We start from the raw sequence: 20,226 nt of genomic DNA, 5'->3' as shown, positions 1-20,226 counted from the left end.
CGCGCACGCGCGCGGCCTCCTCTGTGTGCGCGCGCGCGGTCCCGGCCTGAGGGGGAGCGGGCCCGGAGGAGCCCCGGTTCGCTCCTCAGCTGTCCCCCGGCTCTCCCCGCAGCCCCGCAGCCCTCGGCCCCGCGCTCCCGGCTGCTCCCCTCGGCCTCCCCGTCACACCCGGCCCGGGCCGCACCGGCACCACCTCCGGCCGCGGTGCGGACGCCGTCGCTTGGCAACCGCCCCCCCACCGGCGGACTCGCACAGGCCGCACCCCCGGTAGGGCCGCCCGTGGGGCGGGGCGGGGCAGGGCCGGGAGTACCGGTGGGTACCGGCGGTCCCGGCCCCCTCACAGCCCCCTGTCCCCCCCAGGATGGCGGCGTGGGCGCTGCTGGCGCTGCTGGCTCTGGCTCTGGCTCCAGCGGCGGCAGGTAAAGGGCTGGGGGAATGCGGTCAAGCTCCGAGCCTCCAGCCCCGCGGGCACTCTCTGAAGCCAGGCCCGGGAGCGGGGCTCCCCCGAGACACACTTCGGGGCACCTTGGCATCACAGCAGCCCGGCTTCGATGCGCATGGAATTCCCTAAGCCCCCCCAAAGCCCTGCTTTGGTGCCCTTTGCGCACCCCGATGTGCATTGGCGCTTCCCCAGCCCTGCTTTTTCAGGTACCCCTCTTGGCACCCCCCGTAACCCGCCCCCCAGCCCTGCTTTGATGCCCTTTGAACCCCTAGACCCTCTTTGATGGCTTTGGCACCACTCTGAGCGCCACTTTGGGGCCCTTGGTGCCCTCCCAGCCTCACTCTGATGCCTTTGGCATCCCCCTTAGCCCAGTTTTGATGTCCTTGTCACCCACCACCCCTCTTTCACACCCTTTGTATCCCCAAGCTCTGCTTCAAAGCGCTGTGCACTCCCAGAGCCCCAGTCTGATACCCTCTGCACCCCCTGAGTCCCATTTTAACACTTGTGGCATCCCTGCAAGCCCCACTTCAATGCCCTTGGCATCCCGAGTCCCACTTTGACACCCTTCACACCCCCAGCCCCTCCCCAACGCCCTTGGCCCAGCAGTGATGCCGTGGGATGATGCTTTACGTAAGGTGGGAGCCGCATGCAGCTCCTCGGTGGTGTCTCGTGGGCTCTCCTCCCTTCCCTCCTCCCTTCTTCTTCCCTTCCCTCCTCCCAGCTGCTTTTTATAGCCTCCACTCTTCCCTGGCGTCTCAGTTTTAATTTTTTTTTTTCTCCTCCGACTTGTTTTTTATATAACTCCCGGAGACTTGTGGTATGAGGCAGTGGGACCAGCGATGCAGCTGACTCCTGAGGGGCCAAGGACGTCGTTCCTTTCCTTCCTTAAACCCAGCCTAGAATGAGCTGTGGAGGAGATAAGGCTCCCTGAGCTCCGATTTGGTCACTGGGGATCTCTGCCCAGATCACCCCTCAAAAGTTGCCCCTGACCTCCTTTTCAAACATGATTTTCTTTTCACACTGCAAAAATGGGGCTTCTGGGGGTGCCAGAGCTGAGTCTTTTGCTTCCATCCGCACTGAAGGTGCCTTTGCCAATGCTGCACACCCGATGTTTCCCATCCCACCTCTTGACATACTCTTTTCCCAGGGAAAAGATACTTCAGAACATTTATTAACAAGGCTGGGCTGGGAGAGGCACTCCCATGCTGTTATTAGAGGAATTTTTACCAAAATCTGTATTCAAATCTGTGTAACACAAGATGTAACATGCCCCCTGTGCTTTGGGAGGTGAATTCCCTCTTGCAGATTTTTAATCCTGCCTCTTCCTCAGCTCTGTGGTGATTTTAACCACCTTAAGGCTGACCAGGAAGCTGTAAATTAAGTGGGATCTCAAATAATTTGTGTTTAAGAGGGTGTCAGAGGCCCTGCTGAGGGTATTTTCCTCTCAGAGCTGATGTTTGTGCTGTTTGCTGATTCCAGGGGGAATGCTTGGCTTTGCCTCCTACTATGGTGACCACATGGTGCTGCAGAAGAAGCCATCAGGGGCTGTGGTGTGGGGCCATGGGCAGCCGAGGGCCATGGTCACTGTGACGCTCTCAGGGGATGGTGGCCTCATCATCATGAAGAAAAGAGCACAAGTGAAAGGTCAGTCCCAGACCTTTCCTAGAAACTGGGGCCAAAGGTTTTGGTGGCCAAAGAACTTGTCCGAGCCCAAATCAGAGCTGATGGTAGGGTGAGACAGGGTTTGTCACCACCACTGGGTTTGTCACACTGCTGCCTTGGGGCTGCAGAGGTGATGGTGACATCTCCAGCTCGTGCTCTCCTGGAGGCCAGGGGTGGTTCAGCCATTCCCCTCCCCACCAGCGCCAGCCTTTGCTCACTTTGGTTCCCAACAGCAGATCCCGTGGGCATCCAGCAGGAGCCGAGCTACTGCTGGAGTGGGTGGCACCACACAGGCTTCAGCTGAGGGATGAGGCTGTGGAGGGGAGAGAGGGAATTTAGCTTCTCTCCTTGTCCACACCATCTCTGAGGAATCTCCAGAGCACTCCTGGCTTCTTTTTCGATCTGTGCCCCCTTGAAGGAGCCTGTGGGATCTCTAAGCCCTGAAGGATGTTGCCTGTGCAAGCAGAGCCCTCCTGGGGGCTGGGAGGGCTCAGGGGCACCTCAAATCCCAGCTACTTCCTGCGAAGAGTTGGTGGGGAGCTCATCACCTTTGGGGGGTTGAAAGTGTTGCCCAAGGGCACCTCTACAAGCTGAAGAGCCTGGAGGTGTCTTGTGGGAGCGCAGCGATCCTGGAGATCTGCAGGATCCAGCCAGAAAATCCACGCTAAGCTCCAGCAGAATATCTTTACGCTTCGATTCGGCACCTCTAAAATTAGTCGGAGACATCTCAGTGTCACACACACCAAGCTGCTCCTGTAATCCCAGTTCCTCCCAGCAGCTTCTGCTCTGACACACATTTGTTTTCCAGATTTTCTTTTTTAACCCCTAAATTCCTGCAGGAGAAAGGTCCCTCTGATGGCTGAGAGCTTCTGAAATCCATTTCCCCAACCTGTCTCTGTGGTGGGGAAGGTTTTCCCAGTTGCCTGTCCTTCCCCACTGGTTGTTGGCTGCTCATCCAACGTCCTGGCAAAGGTCTTGAGGTCTTCATAAGGGTGGTGGAAGATAAGCACCATCCTCTTCCTCCAGGACCTTCTGGGACATGGACAACTGTCCTGGACCCAATGGATGGGGGTGGTCCCTACGCACTGACAGCTGAGCAGGGCTTGGAGAACGTGACACTGCGGGACATCTACTTTGGAGATGTGTGGCTTTGCAGCGGGCAGAGCAACATGGCAATGACGGTCCTGCAGGTAAGGCCCCACAGCTCAGATGAGGCAGGATCAGGTAGGGATCAGGCAGGGAAGTGCCTTGCATGCTCCTGCCTCTTCCTCAGGTGGCCAATGCCAGCCAGGAGCTTGCCGCTGCCACTCGCTATCCCCATGTTCGTATCTTTGCTGCGGCACCTACCCACTCTGATGTTGAGCTGGAGGACCTGCAGCGGATCGACTTGCCATGGTCCATTCCAACAGCTGGTGAGTGCAGTGTGCCTCCAAGAGAGAGCTTGGAAATGGCTTTTTCCCCATTTTTGCCCTTTGCAGCCTGCTGTTTCTTGAGCAGAAAACCTGGGCCATGGGAATTTCACCTACTTCTCGGCCGTGTGCTGGCTGTTGGGGCGCTCCCTGTATGAGGCTCTGGGGTCCCCCATCGGGCTGGTGGAGGTGGCCTGGGGGGGGACCCCCATCGAGGCCTGGTCCTCCCGCCGGGCTCTGCAGGCGTGTGGCCTCCTGGAGGACGTGGGGAGGTGAGAAAAGGTGCTCTGGAAATACCTCCTGCCCTGTATCACGCTGCTTTTGGGGAGTATTCTCATCCCTTCCCACCCCACCTCCTCTCCTGGAGCCTTACTGCCTCCTCTATGCATCATTATGGCCCCTCGGGTTAAAATCCTATCCCATGCCAAGGGCATAAGGCACATCTGGGTGGGTTGAGGGGGAAGGGAGGGACCCCAGAGCTCCCTTTGTCATGGTGCTTGCTGTAAACCTGAAGCCCTCCTTGTGCTTTGCACCCCCTTTAAGCATAGCTTTGTCTTCCAGCACCTCCCCACATCAGCATTTCTCTGGCCCACAAAAGCCCTCTGTGCTCTGGAACGCCATGATCCACCCACTGCTCAACATGACCCTGCGGGGTGTTGCTTGGTACCAGGGTAAGCCCCATTTCTATTTGCTGGGGTAAAGCAGCCCCTATTGTCCCACTGAGCTCTCACCAGCCCCTCTTTTTGGTGGACAGGTGAGGCCAATGCCTTCCTGCACACAGACCAGTACAACTGCACCTTCCCTGCGCTCATTGCTGACTGGCGCCAGGCTTTCCACGCTGGATCAGCAGGACAGACAGAGCCGCTTCTTCCCTTCGGCTTCGTGCAGGTGTGGGGGGTGAGAGGCAGGACCTCCACCGTCCTGTGGGGATGCCCAGGGAGGCTTTATCCACCCTTTCCCACACTGGAGGCCACTTCCAAGCTGGCAGCAGGGAGAGGATGGTGTAAACACATGGACGTATCCTGCCAAATGCTGAAAATCCCAGGCAGGGACCACAGTAGCCAGTTTTGGGAGCTGAGCCACTCCCCCATTTCCCCTGTGCCTCGCAGCTGTCCACCTATCGCCATCAGAGTGCAGATGACAGCTTTGCCCGGCTCCGCTGGCACCAAACAGCCGACCTGGGGGTTGTTCCCAATGCCAGGATGCCCAGCACTTTCATGGCTGTAGCCATGGATCTGGGCGATGAGCACTCTCCCTATGGCAGGTGAGGTCCTGGGCTGGGATGAGGGCGTAGGGATGGAGTTTTTGGGAACCAACCCCATCTTCCTCCTCTTCCTTGGCAGTATCCATCCCCGGGACAAGCAGAATGTGGCACACCGGCTGCTGCTGGGTGCCAGGGCTGTGGCGTACGGGGACAAGGACGTCGTGTTCCAGGGACCATATCCCACCCGGGCTATCCTGGAGGTAACCAGCGGGCTGATGAATGTCACCTACAGCCAGGAGCTCATCTGCCGTCAGAGGGACGCACAGGCATTTGAGGTGAGGGCTGGGAAATCCTCCCCAAAGAGCTGGGAATGGGAAGACAACACTGATGGGGGTTTCTCCCCTCCCCAGGTGTGCTGCTCCAGTCAGGCATCCCCGTGCCGGTGGCTGCCGGCACCAGTGGTGGCAGTGGGGTCCCGTATGGTGACACTGGCCCTGAGTGGCTGCGGGACACTGGTGCTGGGCCTGCGCTATGCCTGGGCCGAGTGGCCCTGTGAGTACCAGGCCTGCCCCCTCTACAACCCCCAGGGGCTGCCTGCACCCCCCTTCCTGTTGGACACCCTCCCTGCAGGGAAGGCTGCTGGAGGGAGGGAGCTGCTGCTCTTCCCCAGTTCCAGGTTCCCCCTAAATTAGGGAGATGAGTGAGCTCAGGCCTCTGGCAAAGCAGTCATGGCTTCTGGCACTGTCCCTTCCTGAGCCAGGGAAGCAAAGGCTTGATTACTACTTTACTAATTAAACAACTTTCAGCTCCTCTTTGGACTCAAGCCAAGGCTGTTCGGGATGGGGAGAGGGGAAAAGCCAATTTACAATTAAATATATGAAAAATTATGTAAGGAGAAGCAGCAGGACACACCACTGGGAGCTGAACCCCTCACTGCTGCTCCCTTGCCTGTGGAGCTGGTCGTGGCCTTCCAGACACCCCATTTCTCTGGGCACAGACTGCTGATCCCCAGGGCAGGGTGCTCACAGGATCCAGGATGGAGGGTGGAGAGGGGGAGAGAGGAGCTCTGCCAAAAACGCTAAGGCTGGGCTGGGACAGGGAGCTGTGGAGGGCCACGAGTGCCTTCCACCTCCCTCTCTTAATAAACAGTTAATAAACCACCTCATTTTATTCCTGGATCCTTTCTTTTCTTCAGAGAAGCATCCCTAATCCTCCATTCCCCACCCCTTCCCATAACAGCAGGGAAATTTGTGTGGAAGAGGCACAGCATGGCACCCAGCACTTAGAATAAGAGACCTGAGAGGTTCTGCACAAAACACGGATTGTTTAACCCTTTTTGCTGGACAAATGTACATAAGAAGGTCAAGGGCAGGTGCAGGAAGAGCAGGTGGGCTCAGCCCAGCTGCTGAAGTACAGCTGTGTCAGAAAAGTGGATCCTGGGATCACAGGATCCCTGCCTGCTCCCTGCTTCTGGGTCAGGCAGAGCCGAGCGAGTCCCGTGAGGCTTTTCCCATCGTTTCCACTCCAGGCTTTGGTTCTAGACAAGGGGGGAAGAGCAGGCAGTTAATTAGCTGGGCAATGGCAGACTAGGATCTGGGCTTTTTCCAGCACCATGCAACTGGCCCAGGAGCCAGCTGTGCTGGCCCTGGGTTGCCATGGTAACAAGGATGCGGAATCCAGCTCAGTCTGTGGATTCTTTTAAACCACAGCTCAGACTGTGTGTTCAGGGCCAGGAATGAAGCCCAGGCCTCTCGGCTCCTGCCTGTGGGGCCAGGCTGTCTCGCAGAGCCTGGAAACCGCTTGCCATGGGTACCAGGGGTCCCTGTGAGACCCCAAAGGAGGTATCCAGCTCCCCAAAACCCAAAGCACATGGGACAGGGAGCAGTGCAGGCCCTGGGAACCCTGTCTTGGAACCCATCTCCATCTCTGCACATAGCTCCACTGTGCCCATGCGAATGGGAGAAGGGGGCAGGCATGGCATTCTTGGCACCAGCCCCCCAGGATCTAAAATTCTTAACCCCCCTCCCAGCAGGATGAGTTGCCAAAAACAGGGACCCTCCCAGCCCCGCAGTTTGCCCAGAACTTGGATTTAAGTGGCAATCTCTTGGCTTGCTGTTCCTATAGCAACCCCTGCCCACGCCTTGGATCGCAGTAGCATCACATTCTGGATGCCAGAACCCCTTTCTGGAGTTGTCAGCCCTCACAGTGACCCCCAACTATGCCCCAAACACCTTAAGGTCTTGGCAAAGGATTTAGGGTGGTCCAGCCACATTTCCAGGGTGGGATCTGGTAGTGTGGGAACCAAGAGAAGAGGGAAGAAGTTGTCTCTACCCAAAAAGCCTACCTAGGGCCGCACCATTGGAGAGGGCTGTAGTGTGTTCAGCCTCGGGGGTGCAAGCTTGGTGTTTGGGCTTGGTAGTCTCCAGCCCAGCCAGCAGTGTCATGAAATCAATGACAGTGTCGATGTCCTCCTTGTTGGCAGTGGCTTCCTTCAGAGCACTGACGGCATTGAGGCGGCTGAAGGAGGTCAGCTCGGAGATGTTGGCGCGAAGGAAGAGAAGGATAACGTTGAGGTCATTGAGGGGGCAGGTGAGCATCCTGCGACTGAGCAGGTCAAAGGCAGGCAGCATCTCATAGACAGAGAGCAGCCCCTTGTCCCACTGGCAGAGCTGCAGGGCATTGTAGATGACAACAGGGATGAGGAGGACATAGACGCTGCCAACTGAAAGGCTGATGATCTGGAACACGGAGAAGAAGACCAGCTTGCAGGGGATGAGAGGGGGGATGTGTGGCTCTGCTTGGAGCAGCCCCGTTTTGATGGAGCAGCTGAACTCATCTTGGAAAAAGATGTTAAGGTGGAGAAAGACCAGGTAGAGGCAGGTGGCAGCCAGGAACAGGAGCAGCAGCAGGTTCCGCAGGATGTAGATGGACACCAGGGCATGGGCGTGCTGCTTGCAGGTCAGGTACCGCTCCAGCAAGGGGAACTCAAAATATCTCTCCCGGCGGGCCCTGGGGGTGGAGGGACACAGGGGGAGTAAGAGCCACCCACCAAACCACACCATTTCACCCAAGTCCATCCTGGATGCAGCCACAATGCCACATGGAGGGACTCCAAGGGCCACGGTGACCTGGCCTGGCCTCACCTCTCGTACTCCTCCCAGAATCGCTCCGGCTCGGCACTGGCCTGCTGGACCTTCTTCATGTGCTGCACCAGGCGCACAGAGCGGTTGTAGGATTTATCCAGCTCGTCGATGATGAAGAGGAGGTCAGAGTGCAGGGCAGGGGCAGCGGCGTAACGCCACAGCAGGTAGGGCAGGTACATCAGCACCGCCACCACCAGCAGCGAGTAGGGGAAAACCTGCACAAAGAAGACGAAGGGTCATTGAGGATGTGGAGTTGCCCTTGCTGTGGACATCCAGGCGGGATGCAGGGGCAGCCAGATGTGACTTTGACCCTACCTTGAGAGCCCAGAGGGACTTGGTGACAGCACGTCCCTCAGCGTCAAAGCCATGGTGGATGAGGGAGTCCCAGCAAGCCGTGTCAGTGTAGGCGGACTGCTTCCCCGTGAAGTTGGTGGGAGAGAAGCAGCTGATTTGGGAGCCTGGGGTGAGGAGGAGGAGAGCAAACCTCAGCCCTGGAGGGTGGAGGAACACTCCACAGCCACGAGCCAATGCCTTACAGGAGGGTAATTACATCTCAGGCATTGCTTTGAATTAAAAAAAGCCTGTTTCATGGTCATTTTGGAGCTGCTGTGTTTCTAGCAAGGACTTTTCCATCTCTTCCCAAACATAAACCGTTTGTGTGTAGTGGTGTGTACACAGTGCAGGGAATTAGAGACCAGCCAGAAACTGGAGTAAAACCAAATCCTCGGGGACAGCAGCTGGATGTTGGCCGAGGCTAGATTTAGCCTGAGGTCACAATGCACTATAAATGCATCTCTCTGTGCTGCCAGCACCCTCCTCCTCCTCCTCTTCCTCCATGGAAACAAGAAGCCCATGGCACCCAAAGGTGCTGGGCACAAGCAGCTGAGGCTGGGCATTGATTCAGTGCTGCTCCTGGGGTTAGCACAGCAGTTCCCAGGCTCTCCTAGTGAATTATGATCCATTAAAACAATCAATAAACACCCACGAGGCAGAACAGCTCCTAAAACAGGACTTCCAGGCTGTTCTGCTTTGGATCACGACATCATCAAGGATACAAGGGGTTTGCCACAACAACCAGACCACCACTGATGACTGCCCATGACCCCAAGAACACATTGGAAATGCTGCAACTCACCAGTAGAGAACTCCCGGGCGAAAGCCAGCGAGACGAGGCAGAGGGGCAGCCCCACGGTGACAAACTTCAGCAGGCGATCACTCGGCAGCTCCAGCCGCAGACCCCTGGCTCGGGAACTGCTGGGATCCGGGAGCAGAGCATCCGAGAGCATGTACTCGGCAGCCGTGTGTGAAAGGGACATTTTGAAGCGAGGAAGAGGAGACACTGGCAAGGGCCACCTGAGGTGTGACTGAGGAGCAACTTTGCTGGGCTGAGGAGTCCCTGCAGAGAGCCTGCTGAGCGCTGTGTCCGGCAGCTGTGAACAACAGCTCAGACAGGGAGTTAAATCACCTCGTAATTACAGGGGAAGCCTTTTCACAAATAGAAATAGAAAAACCCACCCCAGCAGCCACAGCAGTGAGCTGGGAAGACAGCAGGCTGGGAAGGCAGCTTTCCCCCGACAGCATTCCTACAGGGCAGCGTTCCTGCCTGGCCACAGCTGCTCCTGGCTCCCCGTGGTTTTATGTCCCTCTCTCATCAGCCAACAGATTTCTGGCGCTGCGGCCCAAGGGCATGGGAGTCCCCAGCTATTTTCAGCAGGGAGCCAGGGGACTGGGCCTTCCCCCCCAGCAAGAAGCCCCAGTCAGGTACATGGTGGCCCCATGGGGTACAAAAAGCCCTTTCCAGCATCCAAACCAGCTGGAGGGGCCAGAGAACATCCCGCTACCCAACCCCAAGCTCCTGGGACAGGTCAGAAGGCACAAAATGAGACAATTTTGAGGCAGAACATCAGCTGCAATTCCCCAGATCATCAATCCCTCCACTTGCCTCCCTCTCAGGGCATAGGGGCAGGAATGTGGCTCTAAGGAAAGCTCCCAAGGGCAAGGGATTCCAATAAGGGGTTCTAGAAAAAAGGGATGGGGTACCTGAAGGGCCAGTAGATCAGAAGAGTTTCTCCCAGCAGCATGATGCTGAGAAACCCACACCAATGCTGCTGGCAGCACGGAGCTGGGCAGTCCCAGAGCTGCTCAATCCAGCCAAGGAACTCCCCATGCAGTCTCTCAGTACAGCAATAAAAACCCAGACCCACTGCCAAATTGCACTTTCGAAGGATTTTCCGATGAAGGGACTCTCCAAATCTGAGCTAAACATTTCTGGAAAGATGAGTAACAGCTCCAAAATCTGGGATGGGCTGCAACCAGGTCTGCTCAAGCCTACACAGGGACTGATGCCCACCTGGTCAGAGCACAGAGACACACAACCCCTTCCCTCGAGGGAACTGGAGCTTTTATTGCTCGGAGACAAGTTCAAAAAACGGATCAGGCAAAGCCCAACTTCCATCCAGTCTTGTTTGTCTAGAGGCTCTTCAGTGTGTCCAGCTGCTTTCCTGGGCCAGAAGTACATGTAGGCACCCACTCTGAATCCAGCAACATCAGCACCAGCACAGAGCAGGCTTCACCCCACCACCAGCTCCAAGGTGGACACAGCTGCTGCCACGTGCTGGAGAAGCAGAGATACATGGCACCATTCCAGTCCTGCCTTGTCAGTCCTTAGGGATGTCCAGCTCTAGCTTCCTCAGGGTTTTTTGGAAGAAGAGGGGTGGCTTGCAGACAAAGTCTAAGGGCTGGCCCAGGGGCAGGCAGAGTCGGTGGGCATGCAGGTGCAGGGGCAGGTGCCGAGCCTTGCTCTGTTCCAGCTTCAGCCTCCTCAGGGTGAGCTCAGGAAGCTTCTGCAGCAGGGACAGAAAATGTTCCCTTCAAAACTGCAGCTTTTCAGCTGGGACTTGAAATCCCCAGCCCACGAGGAGCTGGGGAACACAAGGGGCTGTATCCAGCTCCAGCTGCTCCCCAGTGCAAGACTTGCCTTACCTGGGGCGCCAGTTTGCTCCAGTGCGAGTATTTGTGATCCCCCAGGATGGGACACCCCAAGCCATAGGCCAGGTGAACCCGGATCTGGTGCTTCACCCCTAAGGAGAAAAGGGGAAGAAGAGAAAGGTGACATCCAGCTGTGCCAGGCCTTGGCACTCAGCGCTGGACAATGCCATGCCGAAATCGCTGGCAGCCAGCAAAGAGCTTGGCAGCAAAGCATCACCCCAGCAGGGTTTATTCCCAGAGCTTTGTCCCAAAAAAGATTCCAGTCTCTTGTCTAATGACAAGCTCCCTCTTCCAGAGCTGCTGCTGACTGCACAGAGAGCAGTTGCAGCCCCAGCATACCCAGGCAGGCCTCACTCACCGGTGATGGGCTGGAGCTCCAGCAGCGAGCAGGCAGAGGCACTGGCCAGCCGGCGGTACCGAGTCACTGCACTCTCAGCATTCCGGTTCTTGCGGATTTTCATCACCTTCCCATCCTCTGGACACAGGCGGTAGTTGGGAGCCAGAGTCATCTGAAGGGTGGTGAGTTGGGTGAATTGGGGGAGGCAGGAGGGGATGCTTGGATTGCCTGGCCAGAATGGCAGCCAAAGGAACACAGGACTCACCTTGTAGTGGGACTGGTGGCTCTGCACCTCCTTTTCCACAATGGGGATCTCCACAATGCCCTCAACAGGGTCTGGGTCCCCCAGGACAATTGCCCTGGAAAGGGAAAGCAGAGGTCTGCAGGGTGTCGCTCTCACAGGACAAGAACCCTCCCTTCAGCCCCTCTCCCATGAACCCATTCCATAAAATGGTGCTGAAGAGGGGAAGATAAGCAACACCCCCGGCTTCCACAAAGCCCCCACAGCCCAGGGATTATCCCCTCACACTTTTCTTAAACCCTCTTCACAGCCTCTTCTTCACTCAGACCTTTCCTACCAGTAGATCTTTTCCACCTGACGGGTTTTGAAGAGCAGACGGATCTTGTCTGCTGCCTCCTTGCTCCGCGCCAGCACCATCACCCCCGTGGTCTCCTTGTCCAAGCGGTGGCAGAGGTGGAGGGGGTCAGCTTTCATGTTGTCCAGCATCTTGGCCAAGATGGGCAGCACATCAGCGATGCAGTTCTTGATACCAGGGCCACCTGTGTGACCCAGGGCAGCAAGGAGTCTCACCTCTTGTACTCCCCATGCACCCTAAATCACCCCAAATTGTGAGGGGAAGGCCAAGATCTGACAGTGACCAAGCCCCTGGAATCCTCCCTGGGAAGGGAAACCCCAGCACAGGAAGGGCAGAGACAGAGGATCCCTGTCAGCACCACAGACCCATTTCCATTCCCCACTTGCCCTCACCATGCACAGGGAGCCCATATGGTTTGTCTATCACCACAATCTCCTCGTTCTGATATACAGTTCTCTGCTTGAGGATCTTGGCCAGGACGTTGGGGTGAACCTGCTGCAGCTGCTGGCTCAGTGCAGTGAGTTCCCGGAGCCATCGCTGTGTCGGGTCCTTGGGGATCTGAGGAGAGAGAGACACCAGTGGTGAAGAATAACAGCTCCTGACCTTCACACAAACCTGCAGTGTGACCTGCAGCAACTTGCTTGCCTTCCATGTGCTCCTGCTCCATGACTGAAGGATGGCATGGAACCCAGAGGGATTGGGATAAGCTTATTCAGTGGCCATGGGGAATCTCATGAGGCTCGACAAGGCCAAGGGCAGTTGCTGCACCTGGGTCAGGGCAACCCCCAGGATCAATCCATGAAGGGGATGAAGGGATGGAGAGCAGCCCTGGGAGAAGCCCTTGGGGTGCTGCTGGGTGAGAGCTGGATATGTCCTGGCCCAGAACCCTCCCTGTGCTGGGCTGATCCCCCAGCCTGGGCAGCAGGGGAGGGGAGGATTCTGCCGCTCTGCCCTGCTCAGGGGAGATCCCACCTGCAGAGCTGCCTCCAGCTCGGGGCTCCCAGCCCAGGAAGAACCTGGAGCTGCTGGAGAGAGTCCAGAGGAGGCCATGGAGATGCTCCAAGGGCTGGAGCTCCTCTGCTCTGGATCCAGGCTGGGAGAGCTGGGGGTGTTCATCTGGAGAAGAAAAGGCTCTGGGGAGAGCTTAGAGCCCCTTCCAGTGCCTAAAGGGGCTCCAGGAGAGCTGGAGAGGGACTTTTTACAAGGGCTTGGACTGACAGGATAAGGGGGAATGGCTTCACACCGACAGAAGACAGATGGGATATTTGGGAACAAATTGTTCCCTGTGAGGGTGTGAGGCCCTGGCACAGGTTGCCCAGAGAAGCTGTGGCTGCCCCTGGATCCCTGGAAGTGTCCAAGGCCAGGTTGGACACGGCTTGGAGCAATCTGGCCTGCTGGAAGGTGTCGCTGCCCATGGCAGAGGGTGGCACTGAATGTTCTTTCTCATCCCGTCCCACACGACCCCTCTCACCCGCGAGCCCTACTCCCCGTGACGGCCAGCGGGGTGCACGCCGGGAGTTGTAGTCCAGAGCCTCCCGAGCCCAGAGGCCCGCACTCCGCTCACCTCTCGTTCTTTCCCCTCGCTCCTCCGCAGCCGCTCCGCCAGTTCCTCCGCCCGCAGAGCCGCCGTTGCCCGCCCGCTCCCGCAGACGCCACGCACCGCCCGGGCCAGCCCCGCGCCGCTCCGCCAACACCGCCTCGCCGCGCCGCCGCCCGCCGCCATCTTCTGCCTCCTTCTCCGCGTCCTTCTGCCGGCCAATGGCGGCGCCGCGGGTGCGGCACGGCGGAGCGCCTGTCCAATGGGAAGGCGTAGCCAGCTGAGCGACAGCAGCGCTGGCCAATGGCGGCGCGCGGGGGTGTTTAAACCGCGGCGGCGGTTGCGGCTCACAACGGAGCGGAGGGAGCGGCGCGGCGGGCCGGAGGTGCCGGAGGTACCGGGGAGCGGGAGGGGTGGCGGGTCCCAGCCCACTGCAGCCTCGGCAATCCCCCCGTGCTGCCTCACTGCGCGCTGAGGGCGCTCAGCCCCCTCCCATTCCCCCCAAGCCAGAATACAACACCGTTACACAAGGTCTCTTGAGATTTATAAAAAATAGCACTGAAAAAATGCATTTTTTTCAATAACAGTAATAAAAAAATAAGGGCGAAGCGTCAGCTGCCCCCGTGCCGAGGTGCCCCGTCACTCGGTGTCCATACAGACCCTCTTGGGCAGCTGCTCGGGGGCTCCACTGCTGCCCCGCTTGCCCTCGGGGGGCTCCCCGGCGCAATCCCCCGGCAGCCCCGCGCCCTGGGGCGGCTCGATGCGGCCCCTCCGCACGAAGTGCTCGATCCGCGCCTCCAGCCCCTCGCACCTGGGCCGGGCCAGCAGCGGCTTGTAGGTGCGGGCTTGGACCCCTTCCACGAAGCCGCTGATCTGGCTGCAGAGTGGGGGCTGCAGCTCTCCCCAGGGCACAGGGCTGCTTTCTGGACCTGTGACATCATGGGAAAAAAACATTTAATTACCTCTTCCTTTCATTTTTTTTTTTAACCAGTTAACCCTCTGTAATTCCCAGAATGGTTGTGTTGGAAGGATAAAGCTGGATAAAGCTTATCCAGTTCCACCCCCTGCTATCCACCCCCTACACCTTCCACTATCCCAGGTCACTCCAAGCCCTGTCCAGCCTGGCTTTCAAAAATTCCAGGGATCCAGGGGCAGCCACAGCTTCTTGGGGCAACCTGTGCCAGGGCCTCCCCACCCTCACAGGGAAGAACTCCTTCCCAATATCCCATCTAACCCTACCCTCTGTCAGCATGCATTCCAAGGTACTCACCCCACAAACTTACCCTACCTTTTCTGGTGGCCACGGGAGCAGCATCCAGCCCTGCCAGCATGTCCCGGAGCACATGGGTTTTGACAGCGTGGCTGGCCCAGAGCTGCTGCAAGTGTGTCACATTGAAGCCCTGCACCTCTGGGTCGTAGAGCCACTGCAGGTCTGGGAACTCGCAGTCATACAGGACCAGGGGGAACTCAACTGCCATGCTGGGGACAAGGACAGGAAGGACCACAAAAAGGGTCATGAACAATGCATCTGCCAAAACCAGCCCTGACCTTCACCAAACCTTTCCCAGTAAAGGGTGACTTAATTTTCACCAAATACCAAGGACTACAGCTATCAAAGCTTTGCCCAAGAGCAAGAAAACAGAGATCCTAGTGGATATATTGCAGTGAGGCCACTGGCAGCCTGTTTCCATGTGAGACTGCTTTGCATGCTGGCAGGGATGTGGCTTGCCAGCGGCTCTGAAGAGCAGCTCTGGCGTTTCCAGACCAATCCCTACCTGTACTGCGGTTTCCGGGGGTTCTTCTCCACGTTCAGCAGCTCGTCAATGATGTCCGGGCTCTCCATGCCCTGGCCAATGAGGAAGAGCACAGCCATCATGCAGCGGACTTGGTGGTACAGGAATGCCTGTCCCGTCACCTCAAACTGGCACAGCCGGAAGGGATCCTGTGGCCCGGCTTCTCCTCCTCTGTCCACCCATGTCACTCTGGCACTGAGGATCGTCCTCTGGAAGTTGAGCACCCCGTTGGCCACATCCATCTTGCAGAGGTTGCGGAAGTCATGGGTGCCCACGTAGCGCTGGGCTGCAGTGTCCATGAGTGCCAAGTCCAGCTGGGCACAGGGGAAGAAGTAGCGGTAGGTCCGGCTCAGGCAGCTGAAGCGGGCGCTGAACTCTGGCTCCACAGGGGCCCAGGCCAGCACACGGATGTCGGGTGGCAGCACCCTGTTCAGGATGTGGGTGTAGCGGAGCTCCTCCTGCTGCCCCTCACCCACGTGGCCATTGAGCTGCTGCCCCTCCGGCAGGCTGGAGCGGAGATCCAGGGAGATCACCTGCAGAAATGAGGAAAGCCAGGATTAGAGCATGGATGGATGAGTGCAGCAGCATGTGGAGCCAAGTCTTCCTACACCTCTGGGAAACGAATCCAGGATCTCCTACAGAAGAAGGTGGCTTCAATCAGGCAGTTCTGCCATGGCGGAACTGTGAGTGCCTCTGAGGACCCGAGCAGATGCCATGGATTCCATTAATAAAAGAGGGAAAGTCACAGGCTGCCTACATAGCACGGTCTCGGAATGGCTTCAGCTTTAGTCACTGGGTTATAATGTGCTTTTTTTTCCAAAGCTGGAGGTGATGACTTGAAGGCAGTAACAGCCTGGCTGGCCGTGAAGCGTGGTGTGGGAACAAGTTCATTCCAACTGTGGGTGCCGTGTGCTGAAGTGGCAGAAGAGAAGGCACCAAATGCCCTGATTTCATGTGGCTCATCATGTGAAGGAGAGCAGAGTATTTTGAGGCTAAACCTATGCCAGCTTTGCTTTCTGTGCTGAGAGGGAAGGAAGGAGACCCAGCCCTATGGTGAAGCCACCAAGGTTGTGCTCTCCACTATGTCTCAGCCAGCCGGATGGCTCCATGCCCACCGAGCAGGCCAGCTTGCTCCCCTCCCTCCAGCTCCCACTCCCACGCTCCCTTCTGCTGGCTGCAACTCCCCTCAGACCCTTCTGTGCAGGAATTCAGCTGCCTGATGCTGTAGGAAGTGAGCCAGTTCCTGGGGATTTGGGGTTTTTATAGGGTTGGCATGATAAATCAGCTGAGAGGGCCCTGCCAAGGGCAGAGCATCACCCCTTTTTGGGCAGCCCTGAGCTATTGGGGAATTGCAGCCTAAAACACATTTTATCCTTCTAAAACAGGGCCCTGGAAAAGAACTTCAACTAATATGGGGAGAAAATGTTGCTAAAAAGGCTTCAGTGGTCTGAAATCATCATTCCACATGCAGGAAGCCATTGTTAGGTTCACTTCCTGGGTTAAGAGCTGATGGCTTTTAAAAAACAAATCCAAGCTATGCTATGGGAGAGTAATTCCATCATTTCTCCATCCCACCCAGGAAAACCCCCAGGAGCTCCCACGGAGATACTGACCTGCCCGAAGGCACTGACACCCTTGTCTGTGCGCCCGCAGCGGTGGTAGTTGGACGTCTGCCTGTCATCCACCAGCCGTGTCTTCTTCAGGGCTTCAAAGAGCTTCTCCTCGATGGTGTTGGGGGTGTTCTCCTGGCTGGCAAAGCCCTGGTAGCCCCAGCCCAGGTAGGCAATGCGCAGTGCCACGTGTCTGCGGCTGTGGGCACCAAAATCAAAGGGCCGTTGTTGGCGTTTCCTGGCTTTCCCAGGGGCTGGAGGAGCCTCTTTCCTCCTGGCACCCTCCTTATCCTCCCGGAGCTTCTCCTGCAGCCGCTTCACCTCCACTTCCAGCTCCTGCACCCTCCTCAGGAGCTGCTCATGGTCAGGAGTCGTGCTCTCCTCAGCCATTACCACTACCTTGGAGTGTCAGTTTGTTGCTTGGATCCTTGGTGTCTGCAGGGAAAGAAAAAAATGGTGGATTTGCATTTTTATGTGGTTTTTATTAGATCTCTAGGCTTGTTCTGCAAAATAACTGTTACCAACAGTCAGTATTTATTGTCTGAGCCCCTTGGTGTTCCTGGGGGAGCACAGGCAGGGCCACTGGGGCTTAGCTTGGGCAGCTTCATCTCACTCAAGTCTCTTTTTTTGTACTCTTCACTCACTCCTCTTCCCCCAGCTGATGGGATCTGCTCTGTCAGCAGCAGCACGTTCCGTCACGGAGCCCTTGGCATTTCACACCTGCATCCCCGCTGCAGACAGCGTGCTGACGGCTGCCACTCATCCCGCCCTACCATCTGCTCCCACTGTTCCCAGCAGCACCAGCAACACTTAGAGCTTTTCAAATCCCCCTAGAGAGATCCTAAACCCATGCTGAGAGTGGAAACCATGTGTGTGTCCCTTTTTTGTCATAGGGCTGGCTGGAGGTTTACTGTCACCAGACTCACAAATGAGCATCTGAACACACTGCCCAAGCCCTTCCCTCCTCTGAAGAAGAACACCCTCTTGGATGTCCCTTGATTAAATCATGACTAAATATTGTGGGTTTAGAAGCAGAGGTAAAGGGAAAAACCATTAATCTCTCGCCCCATGCATGGAACTGCCCTGTGTCCATCAGGACATCATTTATCACATATCACATATGTAGTTTTCTAGCAGGAACTTAGGGGTTGTGTTTGTGTTACTGTAGGGAAGAGCCTTCTGCTGGCAGCAGGAGGTTTAGCAGCGTACTGAGGACACCCCCAACCTAAATCAACACCCCTGAACCCAAAAACTTAACTCTCAGAGCCCTTTTGACATCTTTAGCCAGCTTGAATGTGCTGCAATAAATTAACCCTGGTTTCTTTTTCTGCAGAATCCACCCAGTTTGGTGGGAATCATGGAGGCGCTAGGAGCAGAGGGTGAGGAGCAGCTGGCAGCTGAGATGAGCCAGCTGAGCACCTGGCGGGAAGACAGTGAGTGGCTGTCACATTCCCATGATGATCCCTGTGCTGAGGCATCCGTCTTTGCTGGCTCAGATCAGAGGGGAACCAGGAAGTTGGTGATGAAGAGGAAGGTGCTGAGGCACAGACCCGATGGAAGGGTGGAGGTCTCTGATGAGACACCTAACACCAGTTCAGATAACAGTGCTGAGCTATGGAGCCTGCGGCATTCCAGGACTTTTATGGATGACACCATCTCCGAAGGGGAGCTAGAGACCACCAGTGGCACCTTGGAGAAGTATCTGCACTTTGATGATGATCAGTGGCTCCGTGCGGATAGCCCCTGCTCTCTCCTTGGGGATTTTGGGAGTGAGAGCCTGTTCCAGTACTCCGTTCCAGGAAGATCACCCACATCCTACATTGTTCCACCGGGTGATAAAGTGAAGAGAACCGACCGAGTGGCCAAATTTAGGAAATACAAAAAAGAATGGGAGAGATTCTGCTTTCCCGGGGAGGATACACATGACACCTTGCGTTTGGCCATACGAAAGCAGATGCAACGGCCAGGGCTGCCGTGCCAGAAGCAGAAGCGCCTCGTCCCAAACAACTACGTGGCGCCCACGATGAAGTCGCGTGAGGACCTGCGCTGGGCTGTGCGCCGGGACCTGGCCCGCTACCTCATACCCCGCCGGTACACCTCCTCCTAGAACCCCAGCGCTGCTGCCTCACGCCCCGCTGGAACACCTCCTCCTAGAGCCCCAGCCCTGCTGCTTTCTCTTCCTCAGCATCCTCCATAGTCTGGAAAATCCCCTTGGTATGCTTCAAGTTTTGGTGTGGAGGAGGTTTTCTTTGTGACATCTCAGCAATATCTTTTTAATAAAGCATCTGCAAAGGTATCTTACTGTTCTGTGGGTTTGTTAGAAACGCTGCAGGCAACATCCATCATTCCAGCCTTATCCCTGCATCACCTAAGTCTGCTCCCTTTGCCTTATTTCACCTAATCTTTAAAATAAAGGAGGATTAGAATGGAAGGAAGGTATTATTAGCATTAGTAGTAGTGTTATTACTATTATTAGCATTAATTTTTTCCCAGATACCGGAATGGACTGAAAAGGCAGCAGGAAAGGGTCCCCAAAAGCTCTGAGAGATGGCTGGAAAAGGGAGTGGAATGATGGGAAGCATGTGACAGCTGCAGCCTGGAGTTCTGTGTCCAGCTTCCCCTGAACATCCTCTGAAGGTGATCCCACATGGGGGACACACAAGCTTGGGGACCCTGCTGTCACCCCACGATGCAGCGGTTCTGCCATATCAGTGGACCTCCCAGGGTGGTGGTCCCTGGCTCTCCAGTACCCTGTGGATCCCCATCCATCTGTGAAGGGGTCTTTGCCCTCCTGAACCCTTGAAACCCTCCCCAAACCCTATGGGGAACAGCACACGCATCCTACAGCTTCCCTGCTCCTTCAGGACCCAAGGGCTCCTTCAGTTCCCTCTCAAACCCTGGGGGGGTCCCTGTCTGCAGCAGGAGATCCTCCCTGCCCTACAGGGTCTCTGTCATCCAACTCCCTAGGGACCCCCCTATCCTATGGGGCTGTTTCTATTCCCCAGAGACCCACAAAACCTTATAGGGACCAGTGCTGGCACTATATGGAATTCGTCTGTGCAACTGGGGACCTTCACTGCGCTGTGGGGTCCCTGTCTCCCCAACACCCCAGGGACCCCCCAAACCCTATGGGATCCCTGTATCTCCATCACCCTGGGGACACCTCCTCCCCTCCTGTCCCGGCACTCAGCATCCTGCGGGGGAGGGACACAGCCCCCAAACCCTACGGGGTCCCTGCCTGCAGCAGCGGCCTCTCCCTCCTCCATGATCCCTGTCCCCAACTCCCCAGGATTCCCAACATCCCATGGGAGCCTATCCCCAGAAACCCCGCAAAACCTTACGGGGACGAGTGTTGGCACCCTATGGAGTCCTGTGTGCAGCAGAGCCCCTCCCCACCCTATGGTGCCCGTGCCCAGCAGCACACGGCCGCCCGGCTCCCCGCGGCTCCCCCGGCCGTACCCGCTCCCGCTGCTCCCGCCGTGGCCGCTGCCGGATGTTCCCGCCC

The 20,226-nt window shown here is 56.9% G+C and overlaps 5 protein-coding genes across 7 annotated transcripts; 2 read left to right on the top strand and 3 right to left on the bottom strand.

The window, feature by feature from the left end:
• Positions 1-50: 50 nt before the first annotated feature.
• On the top strand, positions 51-7,330 carry SIAE (sialic acid acetylesterase). 2 transcript variants are annotated; one of them, XM_085081592.1, is made up of 10 exons: positions 51-419; positions 1,922-2,086; positions 3,131-3,294; positions 3,378-3,516; positions 3,602-3,785; positions 4,075-4,184; positions 4,268-4,401; positions 4,623-4,777; positions 4,857-5,052; positions 7,200-7,330. In XM_085081592.1, the coding sequence occupies exons 1-10, from the start codon at positions 362-364 to the stop codon at positions 7,218-7,220; spliced, it is 1,326 nt and encodes a 441-aa protein (XP_084937718.1). In that variant the 5' UTR covers positions 51-361; the 3' UTR covers positions 7,221-7,330. The 2 variants fall into 2 exon arrangements, with proteins under 2 accessions (XP_084937718.1, XP_084937717.1); XM_085081591.1 differs by lacking the exon at positions 7,200-7,330 and adding an exon at positions 5,128-5,887 and having other exon boundaries at positions 224-419.
• PANX3 (pannexin 3) lies at positions 6,022-10,378 on the bottom strand. The gene is made up of 6 exons (XM_085081593.1): positions 10,211-10,378; positions 8,996-9,290; positions 8,176-8,318; positions 7,861-8,075; positions 7,062-7,726; positions 6,022-6,254 (listed from the first exon to the last, which is right to left on the bottom strand). The coding sequence occupies exons 1-6, from the start codon at positions 10,376-10,378 to the stop codon at positions 6,193-6,195; spliced, it is 1,548 nt and encodes a 515-aa protein (XP_084937719.1). The 3' UTR covers positions 6,022-6,192.
• On the bottom strand, positions 10,368-13,504 carry RPUSD4 (RNA pseudouridine synthase D4). Its single transcript, XM_085081599.1, has 7 exons — positions 13,346-13,504; positions 12,174-12,339; positions 11,764-11,965; positions 11,451-11,544; positions 11,207-11,357; positions 10,843-10,940; positions 10,368-10,703 (listed from the first exon to the last, which is right to left on the bottom strand). The coding sequence occupies exons 1-7, from the start codon at positions 13,502-13,504 to the stop codon at positions 10,518-10,520; spliced, it is 1,056 nt and encodes a 351-aa protein (XP_084937725.1). The 3' UTR covers positions 10,368-10,517.
• Positions 13,275-19,017, top strand: HYLS1 (HYLS1 centriolar and ciliogenesis associated). The gene is made up of 2 exons (XM_085081600.1): positions 13,275-13,712; positions 18,055-19,017. Exons 1-2 carry the CDS (start codon positions 13,581-13,583, stop codon positions 18,826-18,828), a joined length of 906 nt encoding a protein of 301 aa, XP_084937726.1. The 5' UTR covers positions 13,275-13,580; the 3' UTR covers positions 18,829-19,017.
• PUS3 (pseudouridine synthase 3) lies at positions 13,841-20,223 on the bottom strand. Of its 2 annotated transcripts, none has more exons than XM_085081594.1 (5): positions 20,181-20,223; positions 16,725-17,156; positions 15,094-15,644; positions 14,607-14,797; positions 13,841-14,247 (listed from the first exon to the last, which is right to left on the bottom strand). In XM_085081594.1, the coding sequence occupies exons 2-5, from the start codon at positions 17,109-17,111 to the stop codon at positions 13,958-13,960; spliced, it is 1,419 nt and encodes a 472-aa protein (XP_084937720.1). In that variant the 5' UTR covers positions 17,112-17,156; positions 20,181-20,223; the 3' UTR covers positions 13,841-13,957. The 2 variants fall into 2 exon arrangements, with proteins under 2 accessions (XP_084937720.1, XP_084937721.1); XM_085081595.1 differs by lacking the exon at positions 20,181-20,223 and adding an exon at positions 20,063-20,133.
• Positions 20,224-20,226: the final 3 nt, after the last annotated feature.

The sequence above is a fragment of the Lichenostomus cassidix genome, chromosome 24, assembly GCF_008360975.1.
Source record: "Lichenostomus cassidix isolate B80296 chromosome 24, HeHo_3.0, whole genome shotgun sequence".
NCBI classification, from domain to species: Eukaryota; Metazoa; Chordata; class Aves; order Passeriformes; family Meliphagidae; genus Lichenostomus; species Lichenostomus cassidix.
This window is presented reverse-complemented; position numbering and strand designations above follow the sequence as displayed.